This window comes from Mucor velutinosus, assembly GCF_035048745.1.
Source record: "Mucor velutinosus strain NIH1002 chromosome Unknown tig00001564, whole genome shotgun sequence".
NCBI classification, from domain to species: domain Eukaryota; kingdom Fungi; phylum Mucoromycota; class Mucoromycetes; order Mucorales; family Mucoraceae; genus Mucor; species Mucor velutinosus.
In genome coordinates this window covers 1,076,811-1,093,287 of record NW_027041906.1, presented here as the reverse complement: position 1 = coordinate 1,093,287, position 16,477 = coordinate 1,076,811, and the positions used below count along the sequence as shown (strand labels likewise).

Below are 16,477 nucleotides of genomic sequence, written 5' to 3'. Positions count from 1 at the left end.
AATTTAAGAATACCTACAGGACTTAATGGAAGATAGTGATACACGCATCGCATACGGTGTTATGAGCTTGGATCCAGGTGGCATATATCAGATCCGACAGGGCCATTTTCATTCAACACACTTGGTTTATGTAATAGCACCTGATTGGGAAGGGCATTGTAAATGATGGAATAGGCTCATTATGCTTACAGATGTCTGAATTATTCCGGTGGTAGAGAAATGCGGGGTAGTAGTAGTAGTAGTAGACATCACGATATGCTTAATACAGATATGCTTTTTTTTTTATTATTCAGATAAATAGAAGATTTCAACATAAAATATTCTGCAAGCTCATATGCTTGGACTCATCTGAGGAAAATGACAATGACGATGCCGTGCTTCTGCTGCTGACGGTAGGCTCAAAACTAGCAGGGTTTGTACTCTCTTGCTGTGGCTCCTGTGGAGGAGTTAAAGGGGTTGTACCAGTAGAAATGATAGATGTGCCAGATTTAATGATATCCATTGGCTTTAAGCCTTTCTGATGTTCCACAACAACAAGATCAGATCGTCGTCTTTCCTTATCTAATTCCTGCGTTTTTGTTGATGTTGTTGTTGGCTTATTCTGATGAACAGAAAACTGATTTGTAAATGGCTCTACTTCCTTGGGCAGCATCGATTTCTGCATCTTGACCTTGAGATGGTCTCCCTTGAGCAGCTCATCGCCTCCACTCTTTTCGTCTAGTTTCTTGACAATCTCTTTGAGATAAGAAATGTAATCAATGGCGCTTTGTAGAATGGACATTTTGTGAAGGTTGTCTTGTTCGACGCAAGACGGTATCAGCTGTTTCAGTTGCAGGATTTTATCATTGATGCGCTCTCGTCTTCTTCGTTCAATGGCACTGTGCGATACTTTTCTGGCTTTTTCTCTCTGATCTGCTGTAGTGGCTGCTGCACTTGTTGTGTTGATGGTACCAACATGGCTCGGTCCAAGTCCAGGCGAACTCGATATAGAGTTTTGTCGGCTGGAAACGTAAGGTGATGGCATCAAGGTGGGTGACATTTGTATGCTGTATGGATGGTAGAATGATGACATGGGTGATTGCTGTGGTTGCTGTTGAGGATACATGCCCGGTGATTCAGAGCTTTTGGGAAGGATGCGTGGAGTAGATGACTTCTTGCCTGCTGTTGCTGAAGATGTCTCTGGCATGGGCGGCATGGTAGGGCTTAGGAATGGATGTTGTTGAGGGCTTATGGGGTAATAGATGGGTTGTTGTGGATGATACATGTGGTAGTAGGGCTGCTGGTGTGGATGATGGACGACAGATACGAATTGGCCGTTTGGATATTGCATTAATGGTGGTGGAAGAGCTACTAATGGTGGAGGCACTGTTGCTGCTGACGCTGCTGTTGATACAGGCACGGATGATGCTTCAGTTGCTTGACGTTTGGGCATTTGATCCGTCTTTTCGTTCTCGCTGACAGAGCTTTTTCTCTTGTTATTTAGGGATGCAGTAGGTGATGTTGACATGAGGGTAAATGGACGGTGCTTGTGATAGATGCAGAAGAAGAGGAAGAAGCGAAGCGAAGAGACGAAAAGTAGATGGGCAAATAAATACGTGTGATTATCGTATATAAATACCTAAGGGGTTAAACATATCATTACCAATGATCATTTAGAAAGAAATAGCATGGATATATTGTCCCTCGTTTAGGTAAACATCTACACATGCTCTCACAAGTTTACATTTGATTGGGCCCAGTTTGGGTCACGTTTTGTGTTGTATTTGCGGACACTTGAAACTCTATTCAAAGTACCTTAAATGGGACATTGGGTTGGCTATTGTCCACCTGGCAGAATGTCAACTGTCTCGTGCTTTACAGATTGTCGAATCAAAGGGGCTCTCTAGTTCATTTACCCAACAAAGACTGGCAGATCCGTCGTTTAGCCTATCCTAAGGGTCGCTGATACATTTACCTTCATCATGCAAGCAATCTAATCCTGTTATGTGGCTCGAATCCAAGCACGCTCATAAATGAAATTAGGCTGTTTGAGATATGAACGCTATTCTTTAGTAGGTTGTCGTAAAGATTTGGCAAAAGTGTTGACTATTCATTATCGAAGGGTGTATTACATGTTTGTCCATTTAAATGACACTGAAATCTTTATAAGGTACAGTAATGAGCGCGACATTGATATGCATCTACTACTTTCACGTCAACACGTTGAAGCAAAAATTTCACCATTCTGACCGAGTGCAAATATTCTATATCACCTCTACACTAATTTCCTCGTGATAGTGCTGCGTTGGCCAACTGTAGTCATTTTGATATTAAAACCACCAGAAAAATGCACGTCGTTCTCGAGATGAACAACGCGACAGATTGTTTTTGCGTTAGGAACCAAGCGCTAGGCGAGGCTGACCATGTGTTCTTATCCTCAGAACTTAGCGAGGGCCTACAAGAGAGATATTAGCACCAAACATTGCAACATTTTGATATATCATCGCTAAAAAAAAGGCTTGCTTTGGTGTGATTAACAAGTGATGTAGAAAGAGGTCCTCTTTTCAGTGACCAGGGCGTTTCCAGCAGCATGCTTATCTTTCTGTTTCTGCGTGGTCCCAGGAGAATGATGTCCGTATTGCAAAAAGCGCAATCTCATTTGGACAGCGATCACCCAAGCACAGCAGGCAATGTACAAAAAAGGCTGATGGTGCGATGATGATCCATCTCCTTGATTTGCTTTGGAATGCCGATTTAAGGCTTGTTGTTCAGAGCTACCACGCACAGCACACAACTTTATTCAATGTTACACTTTCCCTATTGTTCAAACAATAGAAAATACACTTGCATAAAAGAGATTGCCACCCACTGAAGCATGCCTTGCTGACCCATTCGTGAGTATATCAGACAAAGAATCCGTTGCCAATGTCGTTTCTGGTGACTCGTTGTCATGAACGTTGTGTCGCAATAGAATGCGTTGTTTCTGGCGTGAGCGAGATGAGTTTCCCCCCCCCCCTCTCAATTTAATTGGGGATCACAGACATTTTTTTTTCCCTTTTTCCCTTTTTGTTTACAATTTTTTTTTTTTTGCGAGTGTTTTGGTACCTTAGCTTTCACCAAAAGTCAACTCTTACAAACACCTCTACACTAGATCGAAATCGACATATTACAAGATGAGAGAGGTTATTTCGCTTCATGTTGGTAAGCTTTATGCAGGGAAAATGGTAGAAAAAGGATAGAGGATTGACAAGGAAAATCCTTTTTTTTTTTTTTTTTTTTTTTTTTTTTTTTTTCAGGCCAAGCAGGTGTCCAGATTGGTAACGCTTGTTGGGAGCTGGTAAGTGGTTACTCTTCAATGCGATGCAGTAGTGTATTCAATGTTCATTGCAGTACTGTCATGAACACGGCATCTTGCCTGATGGCCGTTTTCCCGAAGGAACACATATCAATGATCGTTCGTAAGTATATTTTCGTTTTAGAGGGATGATACCACGCACTCACCTCCAGCACAGATTTGAGACTTTCTTCTCAGAGACTGAAGGTGGTAAGCATGTCCCTCGTACTGTCATGGTGGATTTGGAACCTTCTGTCATTGATGAAACTCGCACGGGTGCTTATCGTGAACTTTTCCATCCTGGTAAGTGCAACGTAGGATATGTTTTTAACGGCTGATAATAATATCGCATACACACAAAGAGCAATTGATCAGCGGAAAAGAGGATGCTGCAAACAATTATGCCCGTGGTCATTACACTGTTGGAAAGGAGATGGTTGACAATGTATTGGATCGCATTCGCAAGTTGGCTGATAACTGTTCTGGTCTTCAAGGCTTTTTGGTCTTCCACTCGTTCGGTGGTGGTACTGGCTCAGGTTTCGGGGCTCTATTGATGGAGCGTCTATCTGTTGATTACGGCAAAAAGTCCAAGCTCGAATTCTCAGTGTACCCAGCACCCCAGCTTTCTACCTCTGTTGTTGAGCCATACAACTCTATTTTGACCACACACACTACATTGGAGCACTCTGATGTCTCTTTCATGGTAGACAATGAAGCCATCTACGACATCTGTCGCCGCAATTTGGATATCGAAAGACCTACTTATTCCAACTTGAATCGCTTGATCGCTCAAGTGGTTTCATCCATCACTGCTTCTTTGCGTTTTGACGGCTCTCTCAATGTTGATTTGAACGAGTTCCAAACCAATTTGGTGCCTTATCCTAGAATTCATTTCCCATTGGTAACCTACGCTCCCATCATCTCTGCTGCCAAGGCCTACCACGAGCAAATGTCTGTACCTGAGATTACCTCTGCTTGTTTTGAACCCAACAACCAAATGGTCAAGTGTGATCCTCGCAATGGCAAATATATGGCCTGTTGTTTGTTGTACCGTGGTGATGTTGTGCCCAAGGATACCAACGCCGCTATCTCTGCTATCAAAACCAAGAGATCCATTCAGTTTGTCGATTGGTGTCCTACTGGTTTCAAGGTGGGTATCAACAACCAACCACCCACTAATGTCCCTGGTGGCGATCTTGCTACTGTCCAACGTGCTGTTTGTATGTTGTCCAACACTACCGCTATCGCCGAAGCTTGGGCTCGTCTTGACCATAAGTTTGATTTGATGTATGCTAAGCGTGCCTTTGTTCATTGGTATGTGGGTGAGGGTATGGAGGAAGGTGAATTCTCAGAGGCCCGTGAAGATCTGGCCGCCCTCGAAAAGGATTATGAGGAGGTTGGCCTTGATTCTTTGGGTGATTCTGAGATGGAAGAGAATGAAGAATATTAGGCTATCTTGTTCTCTCTTTCATTACACCATATACATATTATTTCATTCTACTACCATCAATTATTTCTATATAAATCTTTGCGAAATGTGTGTACTGTATAATAGAACGTGGTAATGCTCTCGATCTGATGTTGCGTTATTATCAAAAGAGTAGCCTTGAATTTAGTGGCAATCACATCAAGGATAGGCATCGAAAAAGGTATTTCAAACCACCGGCGATAAGAATAGAATGCCATCATCATAATTATCTAAATGATCCATTACATACCCAAGATTCTCTTGATTGACCAAGTACTACCTAATGCATGGCTCTAATGGATCTGTATTCGGACAGACATCATTTTTGCATTCAATTGGTCCTTCTCAAAAATGCAAATTGGTAAGAATTACAAAACTCACTGTCAAAATTTAAAATTGTCGTCCTGTTCAAATTGCTTATAATACTTTTAATAGGGCTAGTGAATATATACAAATAAGCCATGATCTAACGGCCATGTTCTCCACCGAGAACATGGCCTTCTCCTCCACCTCTGGTGGTAGTTCCTTTTAGGCCAGCTTCTGCAACAGAATCGTATACTTGTTGATCCGCTGTTTGCTCCTCTTTACCATCACCACTCTCCAAACTGACATTATTCTCCTCGTCTTTTGTATCGTCGTTCTTGGCGAATGACTCCATTGCTCTTCTAAAGGCTACATCGAAATTGGTAGGCAAATGATCCAAAAGGATGGACATGCGAAGAATGAGCTCTGTAGATACTTTTTCAGGTGTAGTTCTTTCAATGACAATGCGGGATTCATTTTTGGGAATAGGGTCCTGTATTTGTGGTCAGAAGAGCTGATGAATACAATCTACGGTGCTGTACTTACCAGCCAGAATTGATAAACAGTACCAGCAACATACAACTAATAAAAGTAAGGTCAGTGATATGTCTACAGCATCTTCTTGGATCAATGACATACCCTTGGATTGGACATGGTTTCGAGGCACTTTTTGCGACACTCTGCCACTCTTTCAAAAGCTGCTTTCCATGCTTTGTTGTCTAGTTCACCTGCCCAAATAAGCTGGCCCAGCCCTATATTCTTTGCCGCTTCAGCACCAGCAATGATCAGCTCTTTGACGTCCATCATGGATCCATAACTCAACTTGCTGACAAAGTCATCTGCAAAAACAATGGATTGAATTTGGTCCTGAACTGCGTGTTAGTCTGATTTACTCATAAGATCACTTCTTATACCGTGTCTACAAACCTTGTATTTGTTTGCTAAATTAAGGCTCAAACCACAGGCAGGAGCATAGCCGATACTATAGATTGAAAAGTCGCCGTCTTTGCCCTGTCTGAACTCTTTGATATAGTCCTGCAACATGATGGTCAAAATAGCACTTGTAGAGGCACCGAGACTATGGCCGACAATGTACAGTGAGGTTGTAGAATGCTTGTTGACATAGGCTATGAGTTTGGGTGCGATATGTCGAAAGAACCATGTTGCCGAAGACTATTGCATGTTGTTAAGGAATGCATTCATCACTGATAGCCCGTGCTTACCTTCATTCCTTTATGAACAAGACCGCCCTTCCAAGGCTCATATTCACACACCAGGTCTGTCATTGTATCAAAGGTGCTCTGCGTCATAGGTATTAATACTCTTAAACACAAATTGGCGTCAGAAACATGCTTACCATAGTGCCTCGAATACTTAATACAATGGCATTCAATTTTCTGTCTCTAGCGATAAAATAGCTTGGTCTAAACGCTGCATTTGTTCTAAATTCATAAGCCAGCAAGTCTTCCTTCGGTATCTCCAGATGCTCAATAATGGACAAGGCATCCGATTGGGATCGTACAGCGTCTGAAAAGATACCATTGCCTTTGCCAATAAAGTTCAGGCCTTTCCAACCATAGGAAGCCATGGCATACCTCCACATGTAGGAAGCCATCTCTATTTCAGAGACATCCTCTACTAGATCCCATGTTCTCTCTCGTGGCAGATCGCTGTAAAACTTTTCCACTACGTTGAATCCAGACAATATCTGCAAATTGGATAGTTCAAACCCTTGGCCCTATGTTACGTTTCAGTGCACATCGTACAAATCGATTTATATTCGTGCACTTACAAAAGCTACCAGCAGTTTACCAATAGCACGAAACACTTGGTTGGTTTCTTTTGCCATGGTCCAGGAGCCGATGGTGTCCAAGATGGGGAACGATTTGAGCGTATCGTCTTCTGTATCAATGAGGCTGCTTCCAGATTTCGATGGCTGTGGCTGCTCCTTTTGGACAGATTTGATATTGCTGCTTGTTGTATAACCAAAGAACGAAGACACTGTCTCCAGAATACCACCACCACCACCACCACCACCTCCTCCTCCTCCTCCTTCCTCTGCTTTGCTGTTGGATTTCGCATTGGTTTCTTCCGTTAATGTTGTTGTAGTATGTATGCTAATGGTGCTGCTTGCTCGCGATACCGAATAGGACAGAGGCATTTTGTTTGACGACAGTATCTCGGCCTGTCTTTCATCATTGCTATCACTGTCATCTGGATAGTCCTCTGTTGCATCGTCCTTTCCATTGTTGTCCTTGTTCTGCTCAAACTTTTTAAATCTGATATCCTCATTATTTCGCTGGCTTTTCAACTGCTTCTGAAACTCCTCGTCTAGTTCCTCATCCTCGTTTTTATCGTCATGTGTAGTGTCTATATTGTCAATCGATGTGGAGGACATGGCTCTTTTTTGCTGATCTATGAGCCAGTTCATTTCCGAGAAATCGACAGACATAGTTCTCTCCATCGAGACGGATGGCTGTTCCTTTGTGAAACGGTAGTGATATGCAATCTCAGCTTGGATAGCACCTACACCTGATGTCATTAATGCTTTACGGCTCACTTGTGAAGTAGCACCAAGGGATAATTTTTTCTCCAGCACTTCATAATAGCTTGTAAAGATCTCTGGCATGCCCTCCAGGTTTTTAAGTCGAATCTCTGCTCTGCCAACGTGCTTGTCTAGAAAGAAACTATTGCTGTCGTATAAATCAAGTTGGATGGTATCGAACAATTGATTGTGGTAGGTCACTTTGAGCTCGAATCCCTCGTTCCATGATCCTTGCGAGTACTCGGAAACGGACGTTTTGTGATATTGATCTAGTGGAAAGTCGATTAGAGCCACCAATACTACAAACAGGCGTTGAGTCATACCTCCAAGGGTAACAGTGACATAGGGACGCTTCACAGGCGAATTAAGGAAACAGCTATTGATTGTTATCTACATCAAGTGTGTGAGTCAATCACTGCTTTTCGTGAACACTTTGTGTGCTACTCACTCGTAATGTGCCAGGCGGTAGTGATGGCGAATTTCTTCTATTCAGTTTGGGCACTTGCTTTATAGCGGCTGTCATCAGGGAGGGTATAATATGTACGAAATGATGAAAGAGAGAAAGAAAAAAAAAAAAAAGGCTTGCTGCAACATTCAGTAGTTAAGAGAATAAGATTATTTGTCCAGATATAGGTTGTCTAGTACCACATGAACGCATCTGCACATCACAGATGAGCTGCCATCTTTAGTGCTGATGCCATTGGTCAAGAGGATGTTGCTGTTTTGAAGGGTTTGCATGTAGATCTTTTCTACCATGATTCTTCTCGTCTTTCAAGCAGAACCGTCCGGTACAAAGCCTTGACCCTTTCAACCGATGGCATCCATGCCTGTGCATGTTTTCGATTCCATCCTTCTCGCTTACATTAGCAGTGCATTAGTTTAGTGGTTTGAATTTAGTGCTCCATTCAAATCGTGCATAAATACGTAATTTATTCTATTTCACTTATAGGGATATCAATTAGAAAAGAAAAAAATAAATGCAAAGGGCTAGGATATAGTATTAATATTTACAAATGAAGCAAGAAAAGAATCCCGCATTACAGGGCTTCAAGTACTGAAGAAAGGCCCACCAAGAATATTCCCAAAAAGAAAAACATGAGCACATAATGTTGGTGAGAATCAGCCCTGATTGCTTGTGGCAACATGCTCTGTTTAATAGACGATAAATGTCAGTATATCAGTCCCTTATCAAACAACAACCATCATGAACAACATACCTGAATGGTTATAAGGGACATCATTCCGCTTACACAACCAAATACAATACCAAACAAAAGATTTTCGCTTTGTTTAGAGATGTTTTGAATCAAGAATAACCCAATGAGTGCACCTAATGGCTGAGAGAATCCACCCATAATGGCAGCATAGGTGAAAGCAGTAGTACGTGATCGTGTAGCGTAATACAAGGGCAAAGCAATCATGAAACCTTCAGTCAAATTATGAATCGACATGGCGATACCAACGCTCAAACCAAGCGCAGCAGAGGCTTTGCTAGACACAAACATAATAAGACCCTCTAAAGGGACAGTAAGCTTCCGCTTTTCTTGGAGCAACCAATGTACATGCACTTACCAGGAAATTTATGAACACAAATGGCAATAGCAGTCTGGATTCCAATGCTATAGTAGTGTCCAGGATCATTGCTGACAGTTTGCTCCACTGATTCGTGATGATTGTGATGCTGAGTGCTAGGACATTCACTGACCGTGTCATCGCCTTGGTGGTCTCTATGATTTAAGGGTCCGTTGCTATGGACAAGATCATCATGATGAAATCGAAAATGAGATTCACTGGAGCGGATTGTACCGTATTCGACGTCGCATGGATGATCATTCAATTTGCGTCTTTCTTGTGGTGAGACATGGTGATCATGGTGGTGACCATGGTTATCTTCTGCATGATGGCAGCTCTCAGATGCATCGCCACAAGCATGAATGGCGTCCGGCATCAAATGATGGATGAGCTTTGTCAGAAAAAGTGTAAAGGTAGCACCGCCGAAATAGCATGAATACAGCAAGGCATCGTTGTCTAATCTCTTTTGCGCTTGTGGGAACAGGATCGATAGTGACGAGAAAAGCAAAACACCCGAGGCAAGTGACATAGAGGATGCCATAAAGGCTCTATTATCTAGCAAGGATATGCGACAAAACTTGTCCACAAATACGATGGAAGCTTAATTCATGTCAATAGGAGAGCACCTTACATTTGTTAACAACACATGGCTTACCTCCAGCGACACAAGCTGACGACGATAAGAGGACACCCAGCCAGCCATTCAGATTACTGTCAGTTGTTTCCATGCTGTTGTTTATGAATAAAAAGTATAAAGAGAGATAGAGAGCAAATGGAACACCAGCTTTTTTTCCTTTTTAAATGGGCATCCTCAATTAAACATCATGGCAATGCTGGCTTTCCATGGAAATTTTTGTGACGGCGCCACAATCAAAAATTTCTTTAAAATATCATGCTCACTCATCTCACAACCTCCTTTCCTCTCGCCCTCTCCCCTATATTCCACATAGCATACGAAATTTATGTATAAAAATTTTTAATGCACATTTCTAATAGGAGAAACCATCCATTGATTCGGTAAAATTGTGGCTCTTTTCCTTTATTTTAGCAGAGAAATTATTAGGCAGGAATCCCATCATCAGAAGATCAAGACGGAAACGGACAATGCATTTTAAATATGCATTTGGAGTAACACCACGAAGAAAAATGAATTCTTTTGCTCTATATGTCTACTTTTAGTTTTTGCAGAGTGGCAAATCTTCAATGTGGTGTCGTTAGTGGAGAACGCTTCGCCGGCATCCAGGTGCATTCCTGATTTACAACAGCATATCTGATGAAATCTTTGATCTTACATTTGAAAACACCATGAACATGATGGAGCACACTTCGTCATCTGATGTCCTAGCACTAGCCAGCAGATATGCTGTTATCTTGAACTTTAATTGCTGTAGATGATATGTGTACAAAAAGTGGTCATCTCCAAATTCCCTGAATTATTGCCTTGAGACAAAAGCTGCTGTAACTGTACATATTTCAATTGTGATGATATTAACTGATGGCATACATAATGATAGAGAGGTGGGTAGGGGTTGCAGCCTTGGCGTAAATACACAACATCATCCTTCTTCTGTCTACTTTTTCATCTCATGAGTCTCTCATCAAGCGCTTTATTTGATAGGGCGGGGCATTGATAAGATTGCATGTTCAAATTTGATTGCAGGTCAGCGAGATTTCCTGGGATGTTTGTAGAGGACAGCTCTGCAAACTTGTGAATACCGCAGGGAGACAACTCCATACCGTAAAACTTGATGCCAGAGCCTTGAGATGAAAGAAATTAAAAAAGTGAAATGACAGAGTTTGTTTAGTAAACTTAGCAGCTACTTGAAACCCGATTGACATCTGTACGTTCATGAAAATACCCAGTCTGTGCAAGTCTCTAACAAGTAGCTTGCTGTTGTTGGTGTTGTCTGGCTTCATCTCTTCAAAGACAAAGGTTGAGTCATATTGACAGTGCTATATAATTTGCCACCTACGTTCCATACGCTTCAAAAGCATCTGTTACTGTATTGCCTTCATGATGGCAAGGGCATTGAGTTTGCTAGCTGGCCCCACCAACTGTCAAAATTAATTTCAACTCAGACACCTGGTCTACTCCAGATTGGCCAGAATTTGAAAAGTTTTCGACTTGGTTGATCTATTTTGCCGGATTCGATTATAAAAATATGATGATCATCCTATGCACCCTTAATTTGCGTCCCTGGTGGTAGGGCGAAGTGGTAGAAACTCCCGTATGCCAACGGGAGGATCCCGGTTCAAATCCCAGTGAACGCATTTTAATTAATTATTTACGGTCGTACTGATGCCCTCGTTTGGTGAATGTTCTTTTATCCAGTATCCATATTTTGACGATTCGCATAATTGTATTGGCTCTAGATGTCGCACCTGATTAGTAGTAGATTTCTTTCCCAACTTAGTTCATTATATATCTTATTCCCCATCATTGCAAACATTGGGTCCACCAACAGTCTTTTCTTTCCCTTAGTATGACATTTTAAGGACTTTAAATAAAACCTGGAACTCGACTCCCCTACAAAAAAATGCTTCCTTGATATTTTTCGTAGTGCTTTTCAAGGCGCATCCAATGGTACCAAGTAAGATGGATGCTTTGGATAAACTTATCGAACAATTTACGAGAATGTCAAAAGAGGTTTCAGGCCAAAAAGTCGAAATTTTACATATCAAGATTACACAAAAATGATTTTAGGGGTTGCATTGGATCGATAGAAACATTTTGATGTAATATATACCATAGTAAGAGTCTTCATTATCAAGGTCAAAAACGCAATCGTTTGATTTCGACGAAAACCATGAGGGATACCTCATGCCTTTTGGTCGATTTTTGACCATGTTTTTTTTTGGTCCCCAAAAAGTTGAGCAAAAGTGTCATAAAGTAACTGCCAGATGAGAGCAACTGTTTGGTCCTATTCTGGCAATCTAAAACTCCCTTGAACGCGAGAAAACGCAGCTCAAATGCACTCATATTTTGCTGTATTAGGGACACTAAGGACTAAAAAGTGGGAATACCAGTATGCTGCTTGCCCGTATGTGAAGTAGCTACGTATATATGGATGTAGGGCAACACATAAGAATCAGATCCACAGACAATATGAAGGGGCTTCCTGTGTAAGTAGAGAGTCAAAATGAAAGTAGCAGTATTTTGATAAGATACGCGAGGGTAATCAGTAGCGCGAGCTGCCGCTGCGCAGGTTGGCTCTCACCAAAACGAAACGAAGGTAAAGAGTCATCCGAAGCGTAAACGGTGGTATTGCAGAACAAAATTTTAATAAATCAATGCAAAAATCAAGACCCAATTGATATATTCATTTACCAGTGGGGGACATCATTGCGACTCCTAAATGTTGTGACGATGATGGGATATACGAAGCTAATTGACAAGTGTGCCTCGGTTCTGTACTGAAATAAGCTCGGGCTGCCAGGCATCGTCGAAGGAGAAATCAACACAGCGAACTTACTGTAGCTTGCCAATCGAAGGAGTTCATTGACTATCATTACCAAAGGCAACGGTATGGCAGCAGGAAGAACCAGTTGATCTTAGAAGGCACGTAAGATATAATCATATTGCAAATTATCAGACATGTTTCTATCTCTACATCAGTCAAATCTTTGCAAAACACCTCGAAATTGGCTGGAGAAATGGTCTTACCCTAGTTTTCGAATAGCGTGCTGTGCACAATAGCTATAATACCTGACTTTGGATTCGCTTTCTTGAGGCATCACCTGTGTCATCTTTACCTTTATCAGTGAAATTGTCCAGTTCTACAGCTGCTGCAATATTGCTATCCTATACTTGGAATCCCAGTTTAGCCATCGCATTATCAGGCTTCTCTGCCTCATTCTCTTTCATCTCAGATACCTCTTGTCTTTAATAAGAAATGATGGAGCTGCTAATCTACGTGCGTTGTGTGTTATTTACTACTGTTTAGAATAACGTAATATAGACAGAGGAAATACAATTAAAACAGAATATCTTTATTATAGATTGAAAGAGGATTAAGACTAGTGTAAATTTCGAAGAAGGTATTTATAGTTATTTGACAGTGCTGCAGCAATAGGACCTTGATCTTGAATACGGGATAATTGTATAAGCCTTGAACCAGTTAACGAAGATGTGCTGCATGAAAGCTCATAGATCACCAGTCAGGAACGAACAGCAATGAAAATCCAGAATAGAATGATGTCTTTCATAATAGTAGCTTTTGCAGTAAAAAGGGGGTTAAAAAAGCAGGTAGAATACTGTTAAAATCCTTCTTTATTTGAAATTAGGATAATGTGCAATAAAATGTATATTCTACGTCTCTATTTATATTATTTGGTTTATATCTCTTATCTGGCAGCAGTTTAGTAGTTGCCAGTGATTCCATTACTTTATATATTTTTGTTGGGTCATTTAGTTGTTGATCTGATGGATCAAGAACGGTATTTCAATATATGGTTTTTGAATCATGCGTAAAGAATAGCTCTTTATTGTTGAGCCTGTATCCTTTTTAGGTATATTTATGTTACAACACATTACAATACCCTTGACATTTACTTTAGTATCTGTCATCTCTTATTTTAGAGCATTTAACCCTTGCTATCATCATGCAAATACTATTATTATGCATGCCTATCTGCTGATGGTAGCCTGGTTTGATTGAGATGACATTTATTTTGGGTTTTGTTTATGATGGGAATCTAGTCTAGTTCACTTCAGCTTTGACGGAAGAACATTTGTCAAAATTGAAACCCACTTTCAGGGACGAAAGGTCATAGGCTACCACACTCTAAGAACCAGGATATAGATCAGCGATTTGAGGGCACCACTCATGTTCCTTTGTACTGTTTGAATAAAGAAATCTCAATATACTACGCATCTCTGCTCGTTCTCAAATCTTCTCCTGTATTATACAACGTAGTATAATATATACATTTGCCTCTCAGAGATGACCTATATCCTCAACATGTTTAATGTCGTGGATAGACTTTAAGTCTAGCTTCACGGCGAGATACGGCATCTCTGTTATGAACAACCATCAAAAGGTCCTGCTAACCTGATAAGCATCTCGTTCAAACTGAGCAAGTTATTAGATTCAAATTTGCACAATATCATTGATGCTCAATTTAAGAAATTACTGTATTCGCGCATTTCAAAAAGAGAGATCTGAGCCTTAGAATCTGAATAAAAAGGTCGATGGCTCAAGTGTTGGGTTTCGTACGATGCAGAATATCAGAGATATCAGACAGAGTTGTAATTTAGTTACTTCCAAGGCAACACAACCAACTAGGACTTATATTTAAGCCAAATTATGCCCAATTTTAGCCATTTTCAAGCACGGATAACTCATGCTACAAAGCGTTGTAGACGCTTGGAATAGGGCCAAACGTCTCCCCTTGGTTGCGTTTTACTTTACTGATGCTTTATCTCAAAATTTTTTAAGTCATTGCAAATTCATGAAAATCATCGTTTTTTCATGTGTACTAGTAAGGGAATATTCTTGAAAATCAAACGATCCCGTTTTTCACATTAAAAATGAAGATTTTTCCTATGATACATATTAGGTCAAATTGGTCGTAAAGATGAAATGCAACATTGGAAACTCTTTCTAAGAGACTTTCATATGTGAGATTTTGACATATTCATAGAAAATCTGTTTTCATATTATTGAAAATTGCTCATTATTTTCAATCTGAAAGCTGAATGTAATGAGCACCATTCGATGCAACTTCTTTAGTTATGTAAAGTTATATTAGAAAGCGAGGTGTGATAACGAGAGTTTTCATAGTCAAATTTGGCAAAAACGTTTAAAAGATGTCAGATCAAGTTAAGTTTGAACACGAAAATATCCACTACATAAATTCATATTAAATTGCCGCAATTAGGGCTACCGCGACAGAAGACTGAGACCAAATCTACTGGCCGTGACGTCGGATGGGGCGTCCTCTCATTCTTCCATACCCTCGTTTTTTTTCCCTTCTTTTTTGCCAAACGTGTTCAGTACCAAACCATGGCTGTTTTGGAAACCGTTTGATTGATAATAACACTCTATCTTCTGATAACACTGTCATGCACTGTTAGAAGTATTTCATACTGCTTCTTTAAAGTGAAATATATTAGATACCATTCGATAACGAGCACTGGAAGGCGTAGAATTAACACTAATTGAATTTGTTTATTAGGTTTTGATGATTCTTTTTGTCTGTTTGACGTGGGTGGTGCTGCTGCCAGTACTTGTCTGCTGTCTCTGCTGCCTTCTTCTTTGGTTTATCATGTCTGGTGATTGCTTCTTTGGTCTTTGTCTGGTCTCTGGCGTCGTTCATTCTTTGTTTTTTCTATGGTGCTGGTGTTACTGCCGCTAATCTGGTCTTTCCTGGTCTGCTGTATTTGTTGCATGCTTGTTCTCTGGTCTATCTCTGGTGATTGCCTCTACTCTTATGGTCTATCTGTGGTGGTGACAAGTGGTAAGTAACTTCTTTGGTCTTTGTTTGGTCTTTGCTGATGGTGCTCGTTCTTTAGTTTTTCTATGGTGCTGGTGTTGCTGCTGCTGCTGCTGCTGCTGCTGCTGCTGCTGCTGCTAATTTGATCTTTCCTGTTCTACTGTATTTGCTGCATGCTCGTTCTCTGGTCTGTCTCCGGTAATTGCCTATACTCTTCTGGTCTATCTGTGGCTGTGGTAAGTGGTAAGTATCTTCTTTCTTCTGGTCGCAATGATATAAAACTTCTTTGAACGCTTATATTTTTGCTTCCTCTCTCGTGATAATGCATTCATGATGTTTGTCTTGTCGCGCTTTTTTCTTCTTCTTTTTCTTTTGTTGGTAGTGTTTCCTCTGTAGCTTTACATGAAACAACATTAGTCATTATGTTGTAGCGCAAACTTATAATACCACTGTTGCTTTTGCAGTTGTGCGTATTTGTGTTATCATGTTGCTTTACATCCGACTATTACTACCATGCGCGTTGCTCATGTATGCATTTTTCTTGCAACAGCAACGAGCTTTTTTGAACATCTTTGATCTTGTGTTTGTTATGCTTTTCTTTGACTCACTTTGTGTGAGTGTCTCTTTTTTGCCTACATACTACTATACTCTTATAGTATTATGTTCTTTTCTTATTACTATTATGTTTCTTTGAAGCATACCTTTTTTTACGTTGTGTGGATGTGCCTATCCCTGAAGCTCAACAAGACTTTATCCGAGGCTAGGAGGTAGATAGGCCGCCTCCACTTGGTTATCGCTACTTACTTTAGTGATGATTGAGGGTCTCAATGCCTGAATTTAA

General features: G+C 40.7%; 4 protein-coding genes across 4 annotated transcripts; 1 reads left to right on the top strand and 3 right to left on the bottom strand.

The window, feature by feature from the left end:
* Positions 1 to 307: 307 nt before the first annotated feature.
* On the bottom strand, positions 308 to 1,507 carry ATC70_010627 (uncharacterized protein; the record flags this gene model as incomplete). Its single annotated transcript, XM_064829839.1, has 1 exon — positions 308 to 1,507. The coding sequence occupies one exon, from the start codon at positions 1,505 to 1,507 to the stop codon at positions 308 to 310; it is 1,200 nt and encodes a 399-aa protein (XP_064682341.1).
* Positions 1,508 to 3,152: 1,645 nt separating this feature from the next.
* STE11 (ATP binding) lies at positions 3,153 to 4,763 on the top strand (the record flags this gene model as incomplete). The annotated part of the gene is made up of 5 exons (XM_064829838.1): positions 3,153 to 3,180; positions 3,276 to 3,316; positions 3,370 to 3,437; positions 3,492 to 3,616; positions 3,676 to 4,763. 5 exons carry the CDS (start codon positions 3,153 to 3,155, stop codon positions 4,761 to 4,763), a joined length of 1,350 nt encoding a protein of 449 aa, XP_064682340.1.
* A 484-nt stretch (positions 4,764 to 5,247) lies between these two features.
* VPS45 (vacuolar protein sorting-associated protein 45) lies at positions 5,248 to 8,152 on the bottom strand (the record flags this gene model as incomplete). The annotated part of the gene is made up of 9 exons (XM_064829837.1): positions 5,248 to 5,577; positions 5,631 to 5,666; positions 5,724 to 5,951; positions 6,012 to 6,257; positions 6,308 to 6,385; positions 6,442 to 6,822; positions 6,877 to 7,898; positions 7,953 to 8,019; positions 8,078 to 8,152. The coding sequence occupies 9 exons, from the start codon at positions 8,150 to 8,152 to the stop codon at positions 5,248 to 5,250; spliced, it is 2,463 nt and encodes an 820-aa protein (XP_064682339.1).
* Positions 8,153 to 8,666: 514 nt separating this feature from the next.
* ATC70_010624 (uncharacterized protein) lies at positions 8,667 to 9,929 on the bottom strand (the record flags this gene model as incomplete). Its single annotated transcript, XM_064829836.1, has 4 exons — positions 8,667 to 8,777; positions 8,847 to 9,145; positions 9,202 to 9,801; positions 9,857 to 9,929. 4 exons carry the CDS (start codon positions 9,927 to 9,929, stop codon positions 8,667 to 8,669), a joined length of 1,083 nt encoding a protein of 360 aa, XP_064682338.1.
* Positions 9,930 to 16,477: the final 6,548 nt, after the last annotated feature.